The sequence below is a fragment of the Erinaceus europaeus genome, chromosome 3 (assembly GCF_950295315.1).
Source record: "Erinaceus europaeus chromosome 3, mEriEur2.1, whole genome shotgun sequence".
NCBI lineage: Eukaryota > Metazoa > Chordata > Mammalia > Eulipotyphla > Erinaceidae > Erinaceus > Erinaceus europaeus.
Genome location: NC_080164.1, coordinates 146892186 through 146908163, shown reverse-complemented (window position 1 = coordinate 146908163; position 15978 = coordinate 146892186). Strand labels below are relative to the sequence as shown.

The 15978-nt window shown below is 38.8% G+C and overlaps 1 protein-coding gene across 9 annotated transcripts in view; it reads right to left on the bottom strand.

Annotated features, from left to right (window-relative positions):
• FRYL (FRY like transcription coactivator) overlaps positions 1–15978 on the bottom strand; it is a 276795-nt gene that overhangs the window by 89228 nt on the left and 171589 nt on the right. For all 9 annotated transcript variants that reach the window (XM_060188085.1, XM_060188080.1, XM_060188084.1 and 6 more), the window contains 6 exons: positions 14177–14348; positions 10801–10933; positions 8471–8578; positions 2132–2369; positions 641–826; positions 129–215 (listed from right to left, as the gene is read on the bottom strand). In XM_060188085.1, coding sequence (XP_060044068.1) covers positions 129–215; positions 641–826; positions 2132–2369; positions 8471–8578; positions 10801–10933; positions 14177–14348 — 924 coding nt within the window. The remainder of the gene's footprint in view (positions 1–128; positions 216–640; positions 827–2131; positions 2370–8470; positions 8579–10800; positions 10934–14176; positions 14349–15978) is intronic.

Sequence of the window (15978 nt, the reverse complement as noted above, 5' to 3'; positions counted from 1 at the left end):
AATGCTTAAAATTCAGTTTTCAAAAATGCTACCTAATAAGTTACATCTATAAAGGAACATTATATATGCATACGTATCTTAAGGCACATACAAAAACCAGGCTGATGACATAAAATCACTGCAGTTACCTGATCAGCCCCCGTGAGGTGGATGAAGCTCTCAAGAATGGATGGGCTCAGCCTGTCCATCACATCTATGGCCAGCTCATCATCACCCTGTAAAAGACATAACACATATACACTGAATATGCATAATGGTAATACAAAGAACAAACTGCTTTATTGTGCATATAAACAGTAAAACTGTTTAAGAAGATTAATTAGAAATTAATTTCAAGAGGTCAGGCAGTGGTACACCTGGTTAAACATACACATTATCATGTTCAAAGACCCAGGCTGGAGTTCCACTCCACACCTACAGGGCGGAAGCTTCAGAAGCTGTGAAGAAGTACTGCAGGTGTTTCTCTGTCTCTCTTCCTCTCTATTTCCTCCTTCCCTCTCTTATCAAATCAAGGAGGAAGGAAAAATTAGCTTGAGTTCTATCTGTTACAAATGGAATTGAGAACAACTGGGTTAATTAGAACAAGACTATACTATTAAATACTTTAATTGGATAACTAAGTGAAATACTTAGGTCTTACCTTAGGTATTTCCAAAAGTGCAAATAAAGCCCGTATTTCTCTAAAGACACTGACGGCTAATCTCCTAGTGGCTGGGCGACTGCTACAGAGAATAACAAATGCAAACCCTTCAACCACATGGAACACACTGGAATACGGGCTCCTTTCCACAGGATGGGGGTGAGAAGCTCCATTAGCTACACCATGCTTGAAATATAAATGGAAGTTAAAAATAAAATAAGATGCATGCACAGACACGCCAGTAAAAGTTAATAACGAGTAAAGTGAATCATAGAAATTATAGCTATAAACTGAGAAATGTTTGAAAACATTTGTCTTTAAACTATTGTATTTACTGTTGAATGTAAAACATTAATTCCCCAATAAAGAAATTAAAAAAAAAAGAAATTATAGCTATAGGTCTACCTCAACTCAAAACAACTTAAATATTTGTCAAGTACAGTAGTGGGGTGGGGGCAGATAGCATAATGGTTATGCAAGGAGACCCTCATGTCTGAGGCTCCAAAGTCCCAGGTCCATCCCCTGTACTGCCACAAGCCAGAGCTGAGCAGTGTTCTGGTTAAAAAAAAAAAAAAAAAAAAAAAAGCAGTAGTGTATACAGTGGAGAAAGACTGCTAGCATTTAACTGGAAATTTAAATGTAAATTCTGTACATAATGTCTGTAATTCTCTGGCTTCTTTGCAACTTATAACTGAAACTTACCACTTCTGACCTAACAGTCTATTTGAAAAATGACAGCACTGGATTGTAATCCTTCAAACACAAAGTGTGGACAAGTAGCATGGCATCACCTAGGAGTTAGAAATGCCGATTCACAACCCTTGGTGACTTCTATGATCAATGTGTAAATCCAACTATCCAACTCTTAAACTCTAAGGTTCTAAGACATGTACGTTATAATAAATCAATAGCTAGAGAACTTGGGGAACTGTGTAATGGTTAGGAAAAAAGACTTGTAAGTGTGGCTCTGAGGTCTCTGGTTTAACTCTCAGCACCACCAGAGCCGACCAGAGTTCTGGTCTCTTTCTCTGTAGCTTTCTCTCAATTTCTCTTTCACTGAAAATAAAAAGTATAAAGAATAGAGGAATCTTTAAAGACAAATAAAGCACCATTTAGGGTTAAGAAGTACACAGACTATATATGTAAAATAAAGCAGGACTGATATGGATAAAACAAGGAACTCAAATGGAATATAATCAAACATAATTTTATTAAATCAGCTTTAAATATATTGGATACAAGTATAAACTAAAAATGTGTCTTCTTTCCATGATTAATCAAAAGAAATTGTGACCAAAGGTAGAAAGATGTAAAGATTAGACACATATGTACTATATAATTAATGTATCAATAAGGAAATTCAACTTATGGAATATGGAAAGCAAATGAAAACAATACAACCTTCAGTTTTTAAGCAAGTTATTAGCATTATTATTATTGGTCATTTAACAATGACCACATACAAAGGGACAATACAAAACAATATGGTACCTGTGAATCCTGGTTCTTGTTATGCATTTGGGTTGCTTGTTTCCACTGATTTATCAATTGTACCAACATCTTTACAGCATTATCAAGAAGTGTGGGATGGACATCAGTCACTTCACGAACAATGAAATAAACAAATCCTGAAAGAACATCTTCCCGCCAGTCTGGAAAGTCCAGCATTAGTGCCTGCAGAGTATTAAAAGCCAGAGCTCGGAGCTCTTCATCCATATGAATTGTGAGCCTGCAAAGAACAGAAAGTCATTTGCAATCTCAATGTCTTCCAAATATTGGGCCGCCAGAAAAAATCATGGTGCAATTTTGCATAGAAGAACATAGAAAAATATGTCATGCGTTACCACAACACCATCCCCACCTTCCCGGGCAGATGACCTCACCAATGTATCCCAGAGCCTCACCTCTCTTAGAGCCCTACCCCACTAGGGAAATACAGAAACAGGCTGGGGGTATGGATCAACCTGCCACTGCCCGTGTCCAGCAGAGAAACAATTAAAGAAGACAGACCTCCCACCTTCTGCACCCCATAAAAAATTTTGGTCCATACTCCCAGAGGGGAACAAAGAAAAGAGAAGCTTCCAATGGAGAGTATGGGACACAAAAGGAAAGAGCAAGAAAAATATGTCATGATTTTTCTGACATCCCAATAGCTCTAGCACCCAGAACTCAAAGAACCTCAGCGGTATGTTCTTAATTTATAAGAAGTATGAAGATAGGAACCAATGTTCACTTTTGGTGCCTAGTCATCCCTTATGCTAGTCCATTTCATTTGCTTAAACTGACACCTATGCTATTAGTTGATATTTTCACTGTAATTCGTAATAAAGTTAATCACAAACCAAATGCTGCACTTTTATATTGAAAAAATACATACTGTGGTGCAGTGGAGAAAGCATTCGATTTTCAAAAATGAGGTTCTGACTTCAGTCCCTAGCAGCACATGTACCAGAGTGATGTCCGGTTCTTTTTCTCTCTCCCCTTATCTTTCTTATTAATAAATAAATAAAATCTTTTTAAAAACCATGTTATCTTGTAGTCAATAAAAATTATGTCCAACCTTACAGTATTTTAGCACAATTTCACGTTTATTTAGTCCTTCACTATCACTGAAAAGGACACGCTTTATCTCCATTCCTTTCATGCTGCAGAGGTTGCAGTTTTACACATCAGACAGATGGCTGATTGTGAAGACGGAAATACAGCAAATCAAGATGTAATCAATTTTAAGAAATAATTCTTGAAGTGAGAATGAGAACAAATTTAGAAGTAACCTTATAAATAGGACATGTCTAGAATAAAAATAAAAATAATGTGCTGCACTGCCATAGAAGGTCCTGAGAGTTTAAGTCTCAATAAATTAAAGAAATGATAAATAAAAACATCACAAAAAACAGCTAGAATAAGGCCAGGTGGTGGCACACAGGTTACATGAGTGAGAATCTGGTTCAAACCACTAATCCTGATCTGCAGGAAAGAAGATTCACTAGTAGTGGAGAAGTCCTGCAGGTATCTTTCCTCTCTGTCTCTCTCTCCTTCTCTTTCTCTATACAGAAAGGAAGGAAAGAAAGCAGGAAGGAAAGAAAGAAGGAAGGAAAGGAGGGAGGGAGGGAAATGGCTTCCAGGGAACAGTGGAACCATACAGGCACTGAGCCTCAGTGATAACTCAGGTCACAAAGCAAGATAGCTCTAATAGTCAAGTTACGAATTCATAATGTTATGCAACGGAAATTCCTGACTTGTAGCTAAAGAGGTTTAGTGACTATCAAGAAGAAAGCCTCAGTGCTCAAAACTATCTGTATCAATAAGATAAACAGATAAAATTAAAAATATGCAACAATTATGTTTGGGGCAGGGGTGGAGTTATTCTTAGTAACAAAGGAGTCAAGCTATGTGTGGTGAGGAGATGTCACAGTCGTTATCCCATTGAACTGAGGCTGCTCTTCATTAAAGTTAACCTTCAACTGACAATGAGAAAATTTATCGTAACGTAAGAGACTTGGAAGGAGTAATCTACAAAGCAGCACCATATCTGAAATATCACACAGGGTCAAGTTAAGGGTCAGAGACCATGGTAGCACCAAAGGAGATACTGTGGAAAAGGAGAGTACCCAGTAAGCTACTGTAGGGACTGCTTCACCATCTCCCAAATCCACAAATGTTTAAGTACTATCTTTTTTTTTAATTTGCTTTATTTTTATTTTTTTCCAAAATAATTTTATTTACAGCACAGCTGTTAACACATACGTATGGTTTCATTTTTTAAAAAATATTTATTTATTTATTCCCTTTTGTTGCCCTTGTTGTTTTATTGTTGTAGTTATTATTGATGTCATTGTTGGATAGGACAGAGAGAAATGGGAGAGAGGAGGGGAAAACAGAAGGGGAGAGAAAGACATCTGCGACTCCCCTGCAAGTGGGGAGCCAGGGGCTCAAACCGGGATCCTTATGTGGGTTCTTTTGCTTTGAGCTACCTGCGCTTAACCCTCTGTGCTACTGCCCAACTCCCACATATGTATAATTTCTTACCTACCTGAGATCTTTCTGTCTTTTTAATTTAATTTTTTTTATTTATCTTAATTTGTTGGATAGAGACAGCCATAAATTGAGAGGGTAGGGGAGCTAGAGAGGGAGAGAGAAGGAGAGACACCTGTAGCACAGCTTCACCACTTGCAAAGCTTTCGCTCTGCAGGTGTAGAGCTCAACCTGGGTCCTTGAGCACTGTAACATGTGCGCTCAACCAGGTGCACCTCCACCCGGTCCCTTCTTTCTTTCATTTTTAATAAGTTTATTCTTCTTTATTGGGGTAAGTACTATCTTAGACCTATCTGCGCCACTAAGATCTACATGTGCACACCTGTCATCTAGTCACTGCACAGAACAGTATAATTTAAAGCAGAGTGTACGTTAAATGCATTGTCGCTTACTTGCTTTCATTTTATATAAGCAAGACTTAGAAATCATAATTCTAGATGACAGAAATTAAAGAAAATACAGGACAGACTCTAGGATCTTTGACTTTTCTGGTGAAGTAAGTAGCAACTGGGAAAAGAAGCTAAGTTAATTACAAAGGGAAGTGCTATTCAGACAGCTGCTCCTTCATTAGACCTCTCCTTCCCAGTACCTCGGATGCAGTTACCCTTTGGTGAGGGGATAAGGATCTCAATCCACAAAGGTGAAGGTGTGTTACACTGAGGTTGGGGGAGGGGGAAGTAAAAGCAAAAGTGAACGACTGTGTGCTGCTCTCCCAAGAAATTACATGATAGATAAATTCCCACCCTAATGCTGACCTGAATTTTGTAATTCTACAATTTAATTCACAGCAAAAATTTTGACAGAGGGGGAAGGGATACATTTATCTCCTGGGGCAAAGTTTCAATATAACCCTGTTTCTTTATAGTCCTAAAGAAGAGAACAGGGGGCCGGGTGGTAGCACAGCGGTTAAGCGCACATGGCACGAAGTGCAAGGATCCCAGTTAGAGCCCTGGGCTCCCCACCTGTAGGGGTATCGCTTCACAAGTGGTGAAGCAGGTCTGTAGGTGCCTATCTTTCTCTCCCCCTCTCTGTCTTCCCCTCTCAATTTCTCTCTGTTCTATCCAACAACAACAGCAGTGAAAATAAATAATAATAACAAGGGCAACAAAAATGGGAAAAGATGGCTTCCAGGAGCAGTAGATTCATAATGCAGGCACCAAGCCCCAGTGATAACCCTGGAGGAAAAAGAAGATAGACCAGGAGGAGGTGGAAGAGAAGAAGAAGACAGGAACAAACTTTATTTCTGATGGCAGCCTGCAACCATTCAGGAAAAGGGAGTACATGTTAGGACTGGGAGATAGCTCACTCAGTAGAGTGCATAATTTACTCAGGTGCAAACAAGCCCCCAATCATCACATGGCAACTCTACATAAAGAAGCTTCACTAAACATGGGAATGATGCTGTATTAGTGTTTCTCATTTCCACCTATCTGTCTCTTGTCTTCTGTCTGGGGAAAAAAAAGTCGGGGGGGGGGAGCCCTCCAAGAGTGCTAGAATCTCAAAGGTTCCAAAGCCCCATTAGCAGAAAGATTAAGAAGAAGGTAGTGCATGGTTGTGTAAAATGATGGCTGGTTTCAAGGGCTGCTGGAATGTAGGCTACTGTTGACAGTTTATTCATTACAGATTTAATAAGACTTAGTAATAGGTACCAGCAACCCACAAGCATGTTTTATTTACTTTTCTTTGCTTTTCTTTATTCATTGGGTAGAGGCCAAAATTGAGAGGGAAGTGGGAGATAGAGATATGCCGACAGGACTGTTTCAGTTTGTGAAGCTTCCCCACTGTAGGTGGGCCGCAAGCATCTTTTCATACAGCAAGTATCGCTTGACAGTTGTTATGTTTGCTTTTGCAAAAGGCAGGGACCAGCCCACTGTGGGTCAAGGGTCAACTGGAACCAGGGGCTCCACAAGCAGATACCTTCACAGGCTGCCAATGGCTGTTTTTGTACTGCCACAATAGAGTAGCTGAAAAACAGGCCACATGACCTACACACCTTAAATATCTGGTCCCTTAGAAAGAAAAGCTTCCTGGTCCATCCTGTAAAGAGAATCTCTCACTATTTCAGTAAAGGAGTCTTCCAGCATGCCAACACCTCAACTTAGACTTAGTTTGGGGAGTTTGTATTTAAGTTTGCTGGCCACTTTATTCATTCATTTTATAGAGCTTATAAGTGGAAAAAGGAACATAAAACATTTGAAGCCTGAGATGTCTGTAGTAAGAGAACAAAGTGAACAAAGCCACCCTCCTCGTGCAGAAATAATGCCAGGGGAACATGAGAATGAACTGCCTAGTGAGTAGCATCACACAATGATAAGGCACACAGGCTAAGTGCTATTAAATCCTAAGGTTATTAATTTAATAATATAATTTAGAGGAGTCCAAAAAGAAGTTAAAAATTGAAAATGAACAGTCAACATGTACATGAACAAGTCCTCAACACCAGTAAACAGAAGTGAAAACCACAGGGAGTAATCCACCCAGTCACACCCGTTTGCATGGCCACCCTCAGAAAAGACAAGGATTATTAAGTGCTAATGAGGATGCAGAGAAAAAACTTGTGCAACCAGTTTACTACACTACGGAAAGGAATGCTACATGTCAATGCAATTTTTTTTTTTTAAGTAGAGAGATATGTTAAGTAAAACCTATAAGGAAAATTAAAGAAATGAAAGCTTAGAAAGTAAATCATGGGACTTCCCAGAGGTGTGGTTTATGGAGTAGCTGCAATCAGACCTCTCTCTGATTCAGCTATTGTACACAACAAGAGATCAAATTGGACACATAATCTACAGCTGAAAACAACCCACAGCCTCAGGTCATGCCACCTTCCAGACACCAGGCTGCATATGCTACCATGACTCTACCCGACTTCTCTGGGCAGAAGACCTCACCAATGTGTCCTGGACCCTGGCATCTCCTGGTCCACTAGGGAGAGATAGAAACAGGCTGGGGATAGTATGGATCGACCTGCCAACGCCCATGCTCAGTGGAGAAGCAGCTACAGAAGTCAGAACTCCTACCTTCTGCTCCCCATGAACAACCTTGATCCATCCCCAGCGGGGCAGAAGTGATTGGATGAAGACAGGAGGGCTCTGAATTCTAGCTCCATCAGCACCCAGAGAGAGAGAGAAGGAAAAGGAGAGGGACATACGGAGGTAGTTATGATGTTAGGAGTGGCTTAGAGGGAAAGAGAGGAGTGAATAAGAAAAAGAAGGGGCAACTATGTACAAACATGGACAGACAGTTGTAGAGAAAATGGTTGGCCCATGTCTACAACCTCAGGGGAACTGTGGCAGATTGCAGTGGGGAGAGTGAAGACTCAGAACTCTGGTGGTGGGAATGGTATAGATTCAAATCCCTACATGTAATTCTGTAATATAAAAAATTTAAAAAATATATATACATAAAAAAAGAAAGTAAAACATAAATAGTGGCTAGGGTGGTGTTGCACCAGGTTGAGTGTACAAGTTATAATGTAAAAGGACCCAGGTTCAATTCTCCAGTCTCCACCTGTAGGGGAAAGCTTCATACGTGAAGCAATGCTGCAGGTGTTTGCCTCTCTCCCTCTCAATAGCCCACTTCCTCTCAATTTCTGGCTATCTATCAAGTAAACATAATAAAAAAAAATTAAAGAGAAATTAAATCAAATATAAAGCTGCAGAGTATTTTTATTATTATCTTTCTAGGACTATATTAACAGGTGTGTTTTTATAAACTTAAAGAAATTTAAATATTTTTAAATTTAAAGGGGTCAAAAGAGAAAAAATTTATAAAGCAACGGTAACTGTCACTTACCTTGCTAACAATTCGATGAGGTCAGTTCTGCTCATACCATCAGGAATCAGCCTTGGAATAGCAGCAATACAAGTTCTGAACAAATCAATTTTGGGTTTTCTTTCTCCCCTGAAAAATATACAGTAAAATGTATAAGTATATTAAATAAGTATATTCCCTCTGCCCCGGGAGAAGATTCTCAGGTTTTCATTTTCTGCTTATTAAGGTTCTGAGAATAGGTTCTGAGAATTAAGGTTCTGAGAACTAATCATGCCCTTGTATAGACATATGGGTTAGCTAGGACTATTTGTAATTTGTGCAGTAAGTAGAGGACTTTACTAATGACAACTAACTAGACCTAGATGCAAGGTAGCTTTTGTAACCTACACTAGTTTGACAGCACTTTAAACTTGGGAAAATAATTGAAGAAAAAAATAACCCACCCCAGAAAGTTTTGTTTACTATAGAGGGAGAACATATAGACTCTATAAATAATTGGTATTATGGACAACTAGTTGACTTACTTCTAGCCATAAATAGACAAAAACATACACAACTAATTTAGGAAAATAGGCTAGCAAAAACAACTTGCTTTTTAGAAATATTTTACATTTAATAATATTTATAAGAATTAATCACCAGGCGGTGGCACACCTGGTTAAGCACACATACTACAGTGTACAAGGTCCCGGGTTCAAGCCCCTGGTCCCCACCTGCAGGAGGAAAGCTTCATGAGGTCCCCACCTGAAGCAGGGCTGCAGGAATGTTTCTGTCTCTCTCCATCTCTACCTCCTCTTCCCCTCAATTTCTCTCTGTCTCTATCCAATAATAAATAAAGTTAAAAAAAAGAATTAATCATTTTGATATTAGATAATCAAATACTGGGGCTTTAGGGGGATATGACATTAACAAGTTTTGTTTTTTCATTTACTGTACCAACAAGAGACTTAAAAAACAGACATGCATGGTCAATAAAGCAATACTTATGTATAAAAGATATGTATCTCTTAAGGATTCTGGTTCAGTATACTGTACAGTGCAACAGACTAGTTAAGTACTTTTATATAGATAATCTTTCTTTGCTTGATTTCAATACACATGATTTTCAGTTACCACAATTTTGTGAAATAATAGCAGTCTCTAATAGTAGGGTTCCATTTTAGCTACCACATATTAGCTATAATAGCACTGCTGTCTTCACTGTTAGCTCTTTTGTCCATAAATTGCTAAGCAAATAACAGACTGTGTTGTAATCAGTGACTAACCACATCACTTTTGTCAAAAGCTATTGGGATTGGTCACTTCACATGTTATTAGGTTCACAGAGAGAAAGTAATGGGTAACTATGTTGCTTCCTTGTCTCCAGTGACTAATTCAGGTGACATTTTACAAACCTGGATTTTCAAAATAGGATATTATCCAGCAAAGGTTTAAGTAAATCAAAGAAAAGCAATTCCCACGATAAGAAAAATCTGAATAAAACATGAGTGGGGCAAATTCTTTCCCAACTGTTGGAGATTTTACATATGCAGCCTTGGGAACTTGGTGAAAAGAAATTTACTGACATAAATGAGAAGGGTGATTGTAGTTTAAAAAAAAAAAAAAGGAAGATTGAAAATTTCATGTAATAAAAAACAAAGGTCAGACTTCTAGTGTAACACTCAAAGATATCAGTATATACTAACATATATAGTTACATATTAATTAAATTGATAAATCAAATATTCAACTAGAATTCTAAGATCTATAATGCAGATATAGTGTGTTTTTAAGTCTCCCCTTATACAAAACATATAGCTACTTCCAAGAGAATAAAAGAAGGTATGACTGTAAAATACTTTCTCTTGATATGGAAGTCAGAAGCAATAATGAAAAAAGACACTTGGATGACAAACAGTAACATGGTTGGAGCATGGCGGCTGGGAAAAGGTTTTGTTTCAAAAATATTATTCACACATTATTCCCTCTGCCCCGGGAGAAGATTCTCAGGTTTTCATTTTCTGCTTATTAAGGTTCTGAGAATAGGTTCTGAGAATTAAGGTTCTGAGAACTAATCATGCCCTTGTATATACATATGGGTTAGCTAGGACTATTTGTAATTTGTGCAGTAAGTAGAGGACTTTACTAATGACAACTAACTAGACCTAGATGCAAGGTAGCTTTTGTAACCTACACTAGTTTGATAGCACTTTAAAGATTGAAACTGAGTATGTAGAAAGAATCATGGTATGAATAACTACAACAGATATGTGAGAACTCTAGAGGAGAGAGAAATGAGTAAGCAAAATTAATCATCTAGATACTTTTATGAAAACTGAAATAGCAATGGAGAAAAGCAATCTACTACATACGTAATCATATCTTCAGGCTCCTTGTTAGACATCTGAACACTTGTCATACACATTGGTCTTCCAACTTCTTTGTCCAGATGTCTGAGAATGCTATCTAATGCTTTTCTCACTTGAGGGTAGTAAACTGACATTCCTGGGGAATAAAAACTTTGGTTGGGAAGCGTCAAAAATCAGATAAAGAATAGTCACAGTTACTAAAACAAAGGACTCTGGGGAAAGAGGGCAGACAGCGGGCTGGAGTGGAGGGTACTTTGGGGTCCTGGTGCATGATGGTGGGAAGGGACCTAAGTTGGGGTGAGAATTCTGTAGACACCTACCATACGAAATTTTACCCATGTGCCAATAACCATACTATATACCATGAACCCCTCAAGAAAATGATAAAATAAGCAAGTAAAAAGCCTATGGTAGAACCCATGCATACACATATGTACACATATGTTCTTGGCAGCACAATTTGTAATAGCCAAAACCTGGAAGCAACCCAGGTGTCCAACAACAGATGAGTGGCTGAGCAAGTTGTGGTCTATATACACAATGGAATACTACTCAGCTATAAAAAATGGTGACTTCACCGTTTTCAGCTGATCTTGGGTGGACCTTGAAAAATTCATGTTAAGAGAAATAAGTCAGAAACAGAAGGATGAATATGAGATGATCTCACTCTCAGGCAGAAGGTGAAAAACAAGATCAGATGAGAAAACACAAGTAGAACCTGAACTGGAATTGGCGAATACAGACCCAAGAAGGATGACAGAGGACCTAGTGGGGGTTGTATTGTTATATGGAAAACTGGGAAATGTTATGCATGTACAAACTATTGTATTTACTGTTTAATGTAAAACATTAATTTCCCAATAAAGAAATTAAAAAAAAAAGCCTATGGTAGAATTTAAGAAATGAGGTCAGAAAGGGAAAAATCAAAGTGTAACTCAAGACTGGGTTTTGTGTACTGCACCAAAACAAAGAACTCTGGGGGAAGGAGAGATGAGAGAGGACTGGGGGATTTTGGTATCCTGGTGCATGATGGTGGAAAAGGACCTAAGTTAGGGGTGAGAGTATTTCACAGACACCTACTGTAGGGAGATGAGAAATTGTATCCATATGTCATCAAATGAATAACTCCATCCCAATAAAATGATTAAAAAAGAAGTCTGGAAAAAGAAAAAAAGCCAAGATCTTCAAATAGTTTTAGTTCATTGGTGCTACAAAAGGAGTTCAGATAATTAGATTCAGTATTTGGAAAAAATGTGTAAAAATTAGGCACAGAGGAGAGATTCATTTGAAGGACAAATTGTAGTACACAGATGTTAAAAAGAAAAAAAAAAGTAAAGCCTTAACCAGAAGACTTTTAAAATGAAGACTATTAGATAATACAAAAAAGGGAGTCGGGCTGTAGCGCAGCGGGTTAAGAGCAGGTGGCGCAAAGCACAAGGACCGGCATAAGGATCCCGGTTCGAACCCCGGCTCCCCACCTGCAGGGGAGTCGCTTCACAGGCAGTGAAGCAGGTCTGCAGGTGTCTGTCTTTCTCTCCCTCTCTCTCTTCCCCTCCTCTCTCCGTTTCTCCTATCCAACGACGACAATAATAACTACAACAATAAAACAACAAGGGCAACAAAAGGGAATAAATAAATAAAATAAAAATATATTTAAAAAAAAGATAATACAAAAAAAATGTATTCATTCGGCGTATGTCCATGTCCAGTGGAAAAGCAATTACAGAAGCCAGAACTCCGTCCTTCTGCACTCCAAAAAAATTTGGTCCATACTTCCAGAGAGGGAATGTTAGGAATGGATGAAAAAGGGCTCTGAACTCCAGTTCCACTGGAACCCAGAATTTTTGTGACTAAGAAACTTAAGTTTTTGCCCCAACACTAAGAGAGAAGAGAATCTAGAGAACACCTGAGGAAGTCAGGCCCTGTCTCCTGTATCTGAAAGGCAAGAAGAAAATGGACACCTCAAGCTGTCATAGGTGTGAAGCATGGCTTAGAAATGAAGTGAAGATGGAGCCTCAGAAGTGAATAAAAATGAGCATCAACTTCCACATGGAGTCAACCATCTTAGCCCAAAAGGGTCATGTGATTCTCTAGAGCATGTCTTTTCATTTTCCTAACTAAAAATTTAAAATGTGGCGGGGTGGTGGTGGTGGTGGTGGAGAAAAACCCTATGAGGATTACTTAGGGTTGGGGGGCAGGGGGCAACCTTTAACAATGAAATAAAAATCACTAACTTAAGTCTTACAAATACAAAAAAAAAAGTTGTCATGGCACATATACTCAGTGAAGTACTACTCAGCCAGAGGGATAAACAGAAGGGAAGCTTTCAATGAAGGAGATGGGCTACAGAACTCTGGTGATGGGAATTGTGTAGAATTGTATCCTTCTTACCCTATGGTCTTGTTGATATTTTCATTTTATTAAAAAAAATTAAATAACTAAATAATGAGCCCTTTGCAACTAAATGTATGGAATTGGCAATGATTACGTTTAGTGAAATTTATGAAGTACAATTATGGGATGATTTCACTTACATGTGGAAAACAGAGAACTTGAAACGTGAAACTTGAACTTGACAAAAGAAAAATATATATATTATACTCAATCCATATCTATGACCTTGTGAAAACTATAGTGGTTAATTTTGGAGGCAGGTGAGCCATACAGCTTTCATGTTGGGAGAGGTGTGGAATTATAGTGCTTTTATCTTATAATCTTGTAAATCACTATTAAATCACCAATACAAATTTTTTTAAGAAAAAGAAAATAAAATTACTCCTCTCTAAATTCCTAAAAAAAAAAAAAAAGTATCCAGTTTTTATACCATTTTGCATACTGGGATAACCATATCAGACAGATATATAAATATAACTATATATATATACATCTTATATTTTATCATAAACATTTTAAAAAGAAAATATTCTGAGTAAGTTGTGGCATACACACGTAATAGAATACTACTCAGCTATTAAAAATGGTAAATTCACCTTCTTCACCTCATCTTGGATAGAGCTTGAAGGAATCATGTTAAGTCCAAGAAGCCAGAAAGAGAAGGATGAATATGGGATGATCTCACTACTAGACAGACAAAAGTTGAAAAATAAGAACAGAAGGGAAAACACAAAGCAGAGCTTGGACTGGATTTGGTGTACTGCACCAAAATAGAGGATTCTATGGAGGTGGTGGTGGAGGGGGGCGTGTTCAAGCCCTGGAACATGGTGGCAGAGGAACACCTAGGTGGGGGGTTAGAGTGCTAGTTGGAAAACTGAGAAATGTTACACGTGTATTTTACTGCTGACTGTAAACCAGTAATCCCCCAGTAAAAAAATATTAAGCTATATCACAAAGCAATTTATTCATTCCCATTAACACTAACCTATGACTTTTGCTTCTTCATCTGTTAAGGTTTTGTTAAGAAAAATTTTCTTTACACGAAGAGTATTTCCTGAGGGAAGAATAACTCCTGTTGTTGGCATTGGTGGCTCACCATCCTTTTGCTGCAAACTGTCCGCTATTACAAGGAAGACTCGGAGGCCTATGTTCATTCTCTTCACGGAGGGTGGGGGCAATTAAAATAAAGAAGAATGTTAAAAAAAAAAAAAAAGCAAAGCCTCTTTATATTGAAAATATCATCGAGTAACGGGGAGGACAAGAAGCAGTACAACAGAAAGAAAAGTAGCTACTAACATTTCTGCCCAACTTAAAAAAAAAAATAAATAATTCAGGCACTGGAGTTTGCTATAATATCAAATGTCAAAGGTCACCCACTGACTTCTGAAGTTTAATAGTTGTCTTAGTCTCTGCAAAGTGGGCTTTATACTATTTCTTTTTTTTTTTGAATTTATTTTCCCTTTTGTTGCCTTTTTTATTGTTGTAGTTATTGTTGTTGTTATTGATGTCATTGTTGTTAGACAGGACAGAGAGAAATGGAGAGAGGAGGGGAAGACAGAGGTAGGGAGAGAAAGACAGACACCTGTGGAACTGCTTCACCGCCTGTGAAGCGATTCCCCTGCAGGTGGGGAGCCAGGGGCTTGAACCGGGATACTTACCCCGGTCCTTGCACTTCGCGCCACATGCACTTAACCTGCTGCGCTAATATGAAACTCCCGGTTTTATACTATTTCTATTCTATAATTCTACCACGCCCCCTCCCTTTTCTTTTTTTTATTTATTTAATTTATTTATTCCCTTTTGTTGCCCTTGTTGTTTTATTGTTGTAGTTATTATTGTTGTTGTTGTTGTTGGATAGGACAGAGAGAAATGGAGAGAGGAGGGGAAGACAGAGAGGAGGAGAGAAAGATAGACACCTGCAGACCTGCTTCACCACCTGTGAAACGACTCCCCTGCAGGTGGGGAGCCGGGGTTCGAACCGGGATCCTTATGCCGGTCCTTGTGCTTTGCGCCACCTGCGCTTAACCCGCTGCGCTACAGCCCGACTACCCCTCTCCCTTTTCTTGAGATGTCTCCTACAAAAAAAAAAAATTAGCTCTGGGGAGATGGTGTCATAGTTGGACAAAGCACTAGAAAGCTGGTTCCGGGAAGAGAGTAGCTCCCAATTATGGGGAAAGTATATAAATATTGTTAACTGTAAACCCTATTTGATCTAGGGCCCACATTCAGCACAGGAGCCTATCAACCTCCGGTCAAAGAATGGCACATTCCCTACCATTGTTGATTCACATTGAGGGCAAGGTCACACAAAGGCTCACAAAGGGGTTCACTATGTTATTACTGATGGAGGTGATCAGTGACAGTGGCAAGGGGATCTGTTAGAGGTCTAGGACCATCATGTCTGTGTGGGAATCCCAGGATTTCCTGACTAGTGCCCAGGGTGATGGGATGGCCTGCTCTGCCTCTCCAGTACCCTGCCAGATTCCCTAGTGTGGACCAGGGAAAGAGAGGCTGGGAGTATGGATTGAATTGACAATGCTCATGTTCAGCAGAGACGAAATTACCGAAGCCAGACCTTCCACCTTCTGCACCCCACAATGATCCTGGATCCATAGTCTCAGAAGGATAAAGACTAGGGAAGCTATCAAGGGAAGGGATTGGATATGGAGCTGAGGGCAGGAACGTGTGGAAATGTACACCTCTTATCCTATAGTCTTGTCAATATTTCCATTTTATAAATAAATTTTTTTTTAAATTAGCTCTCCTCAGTCTCACTCCAAAATATAA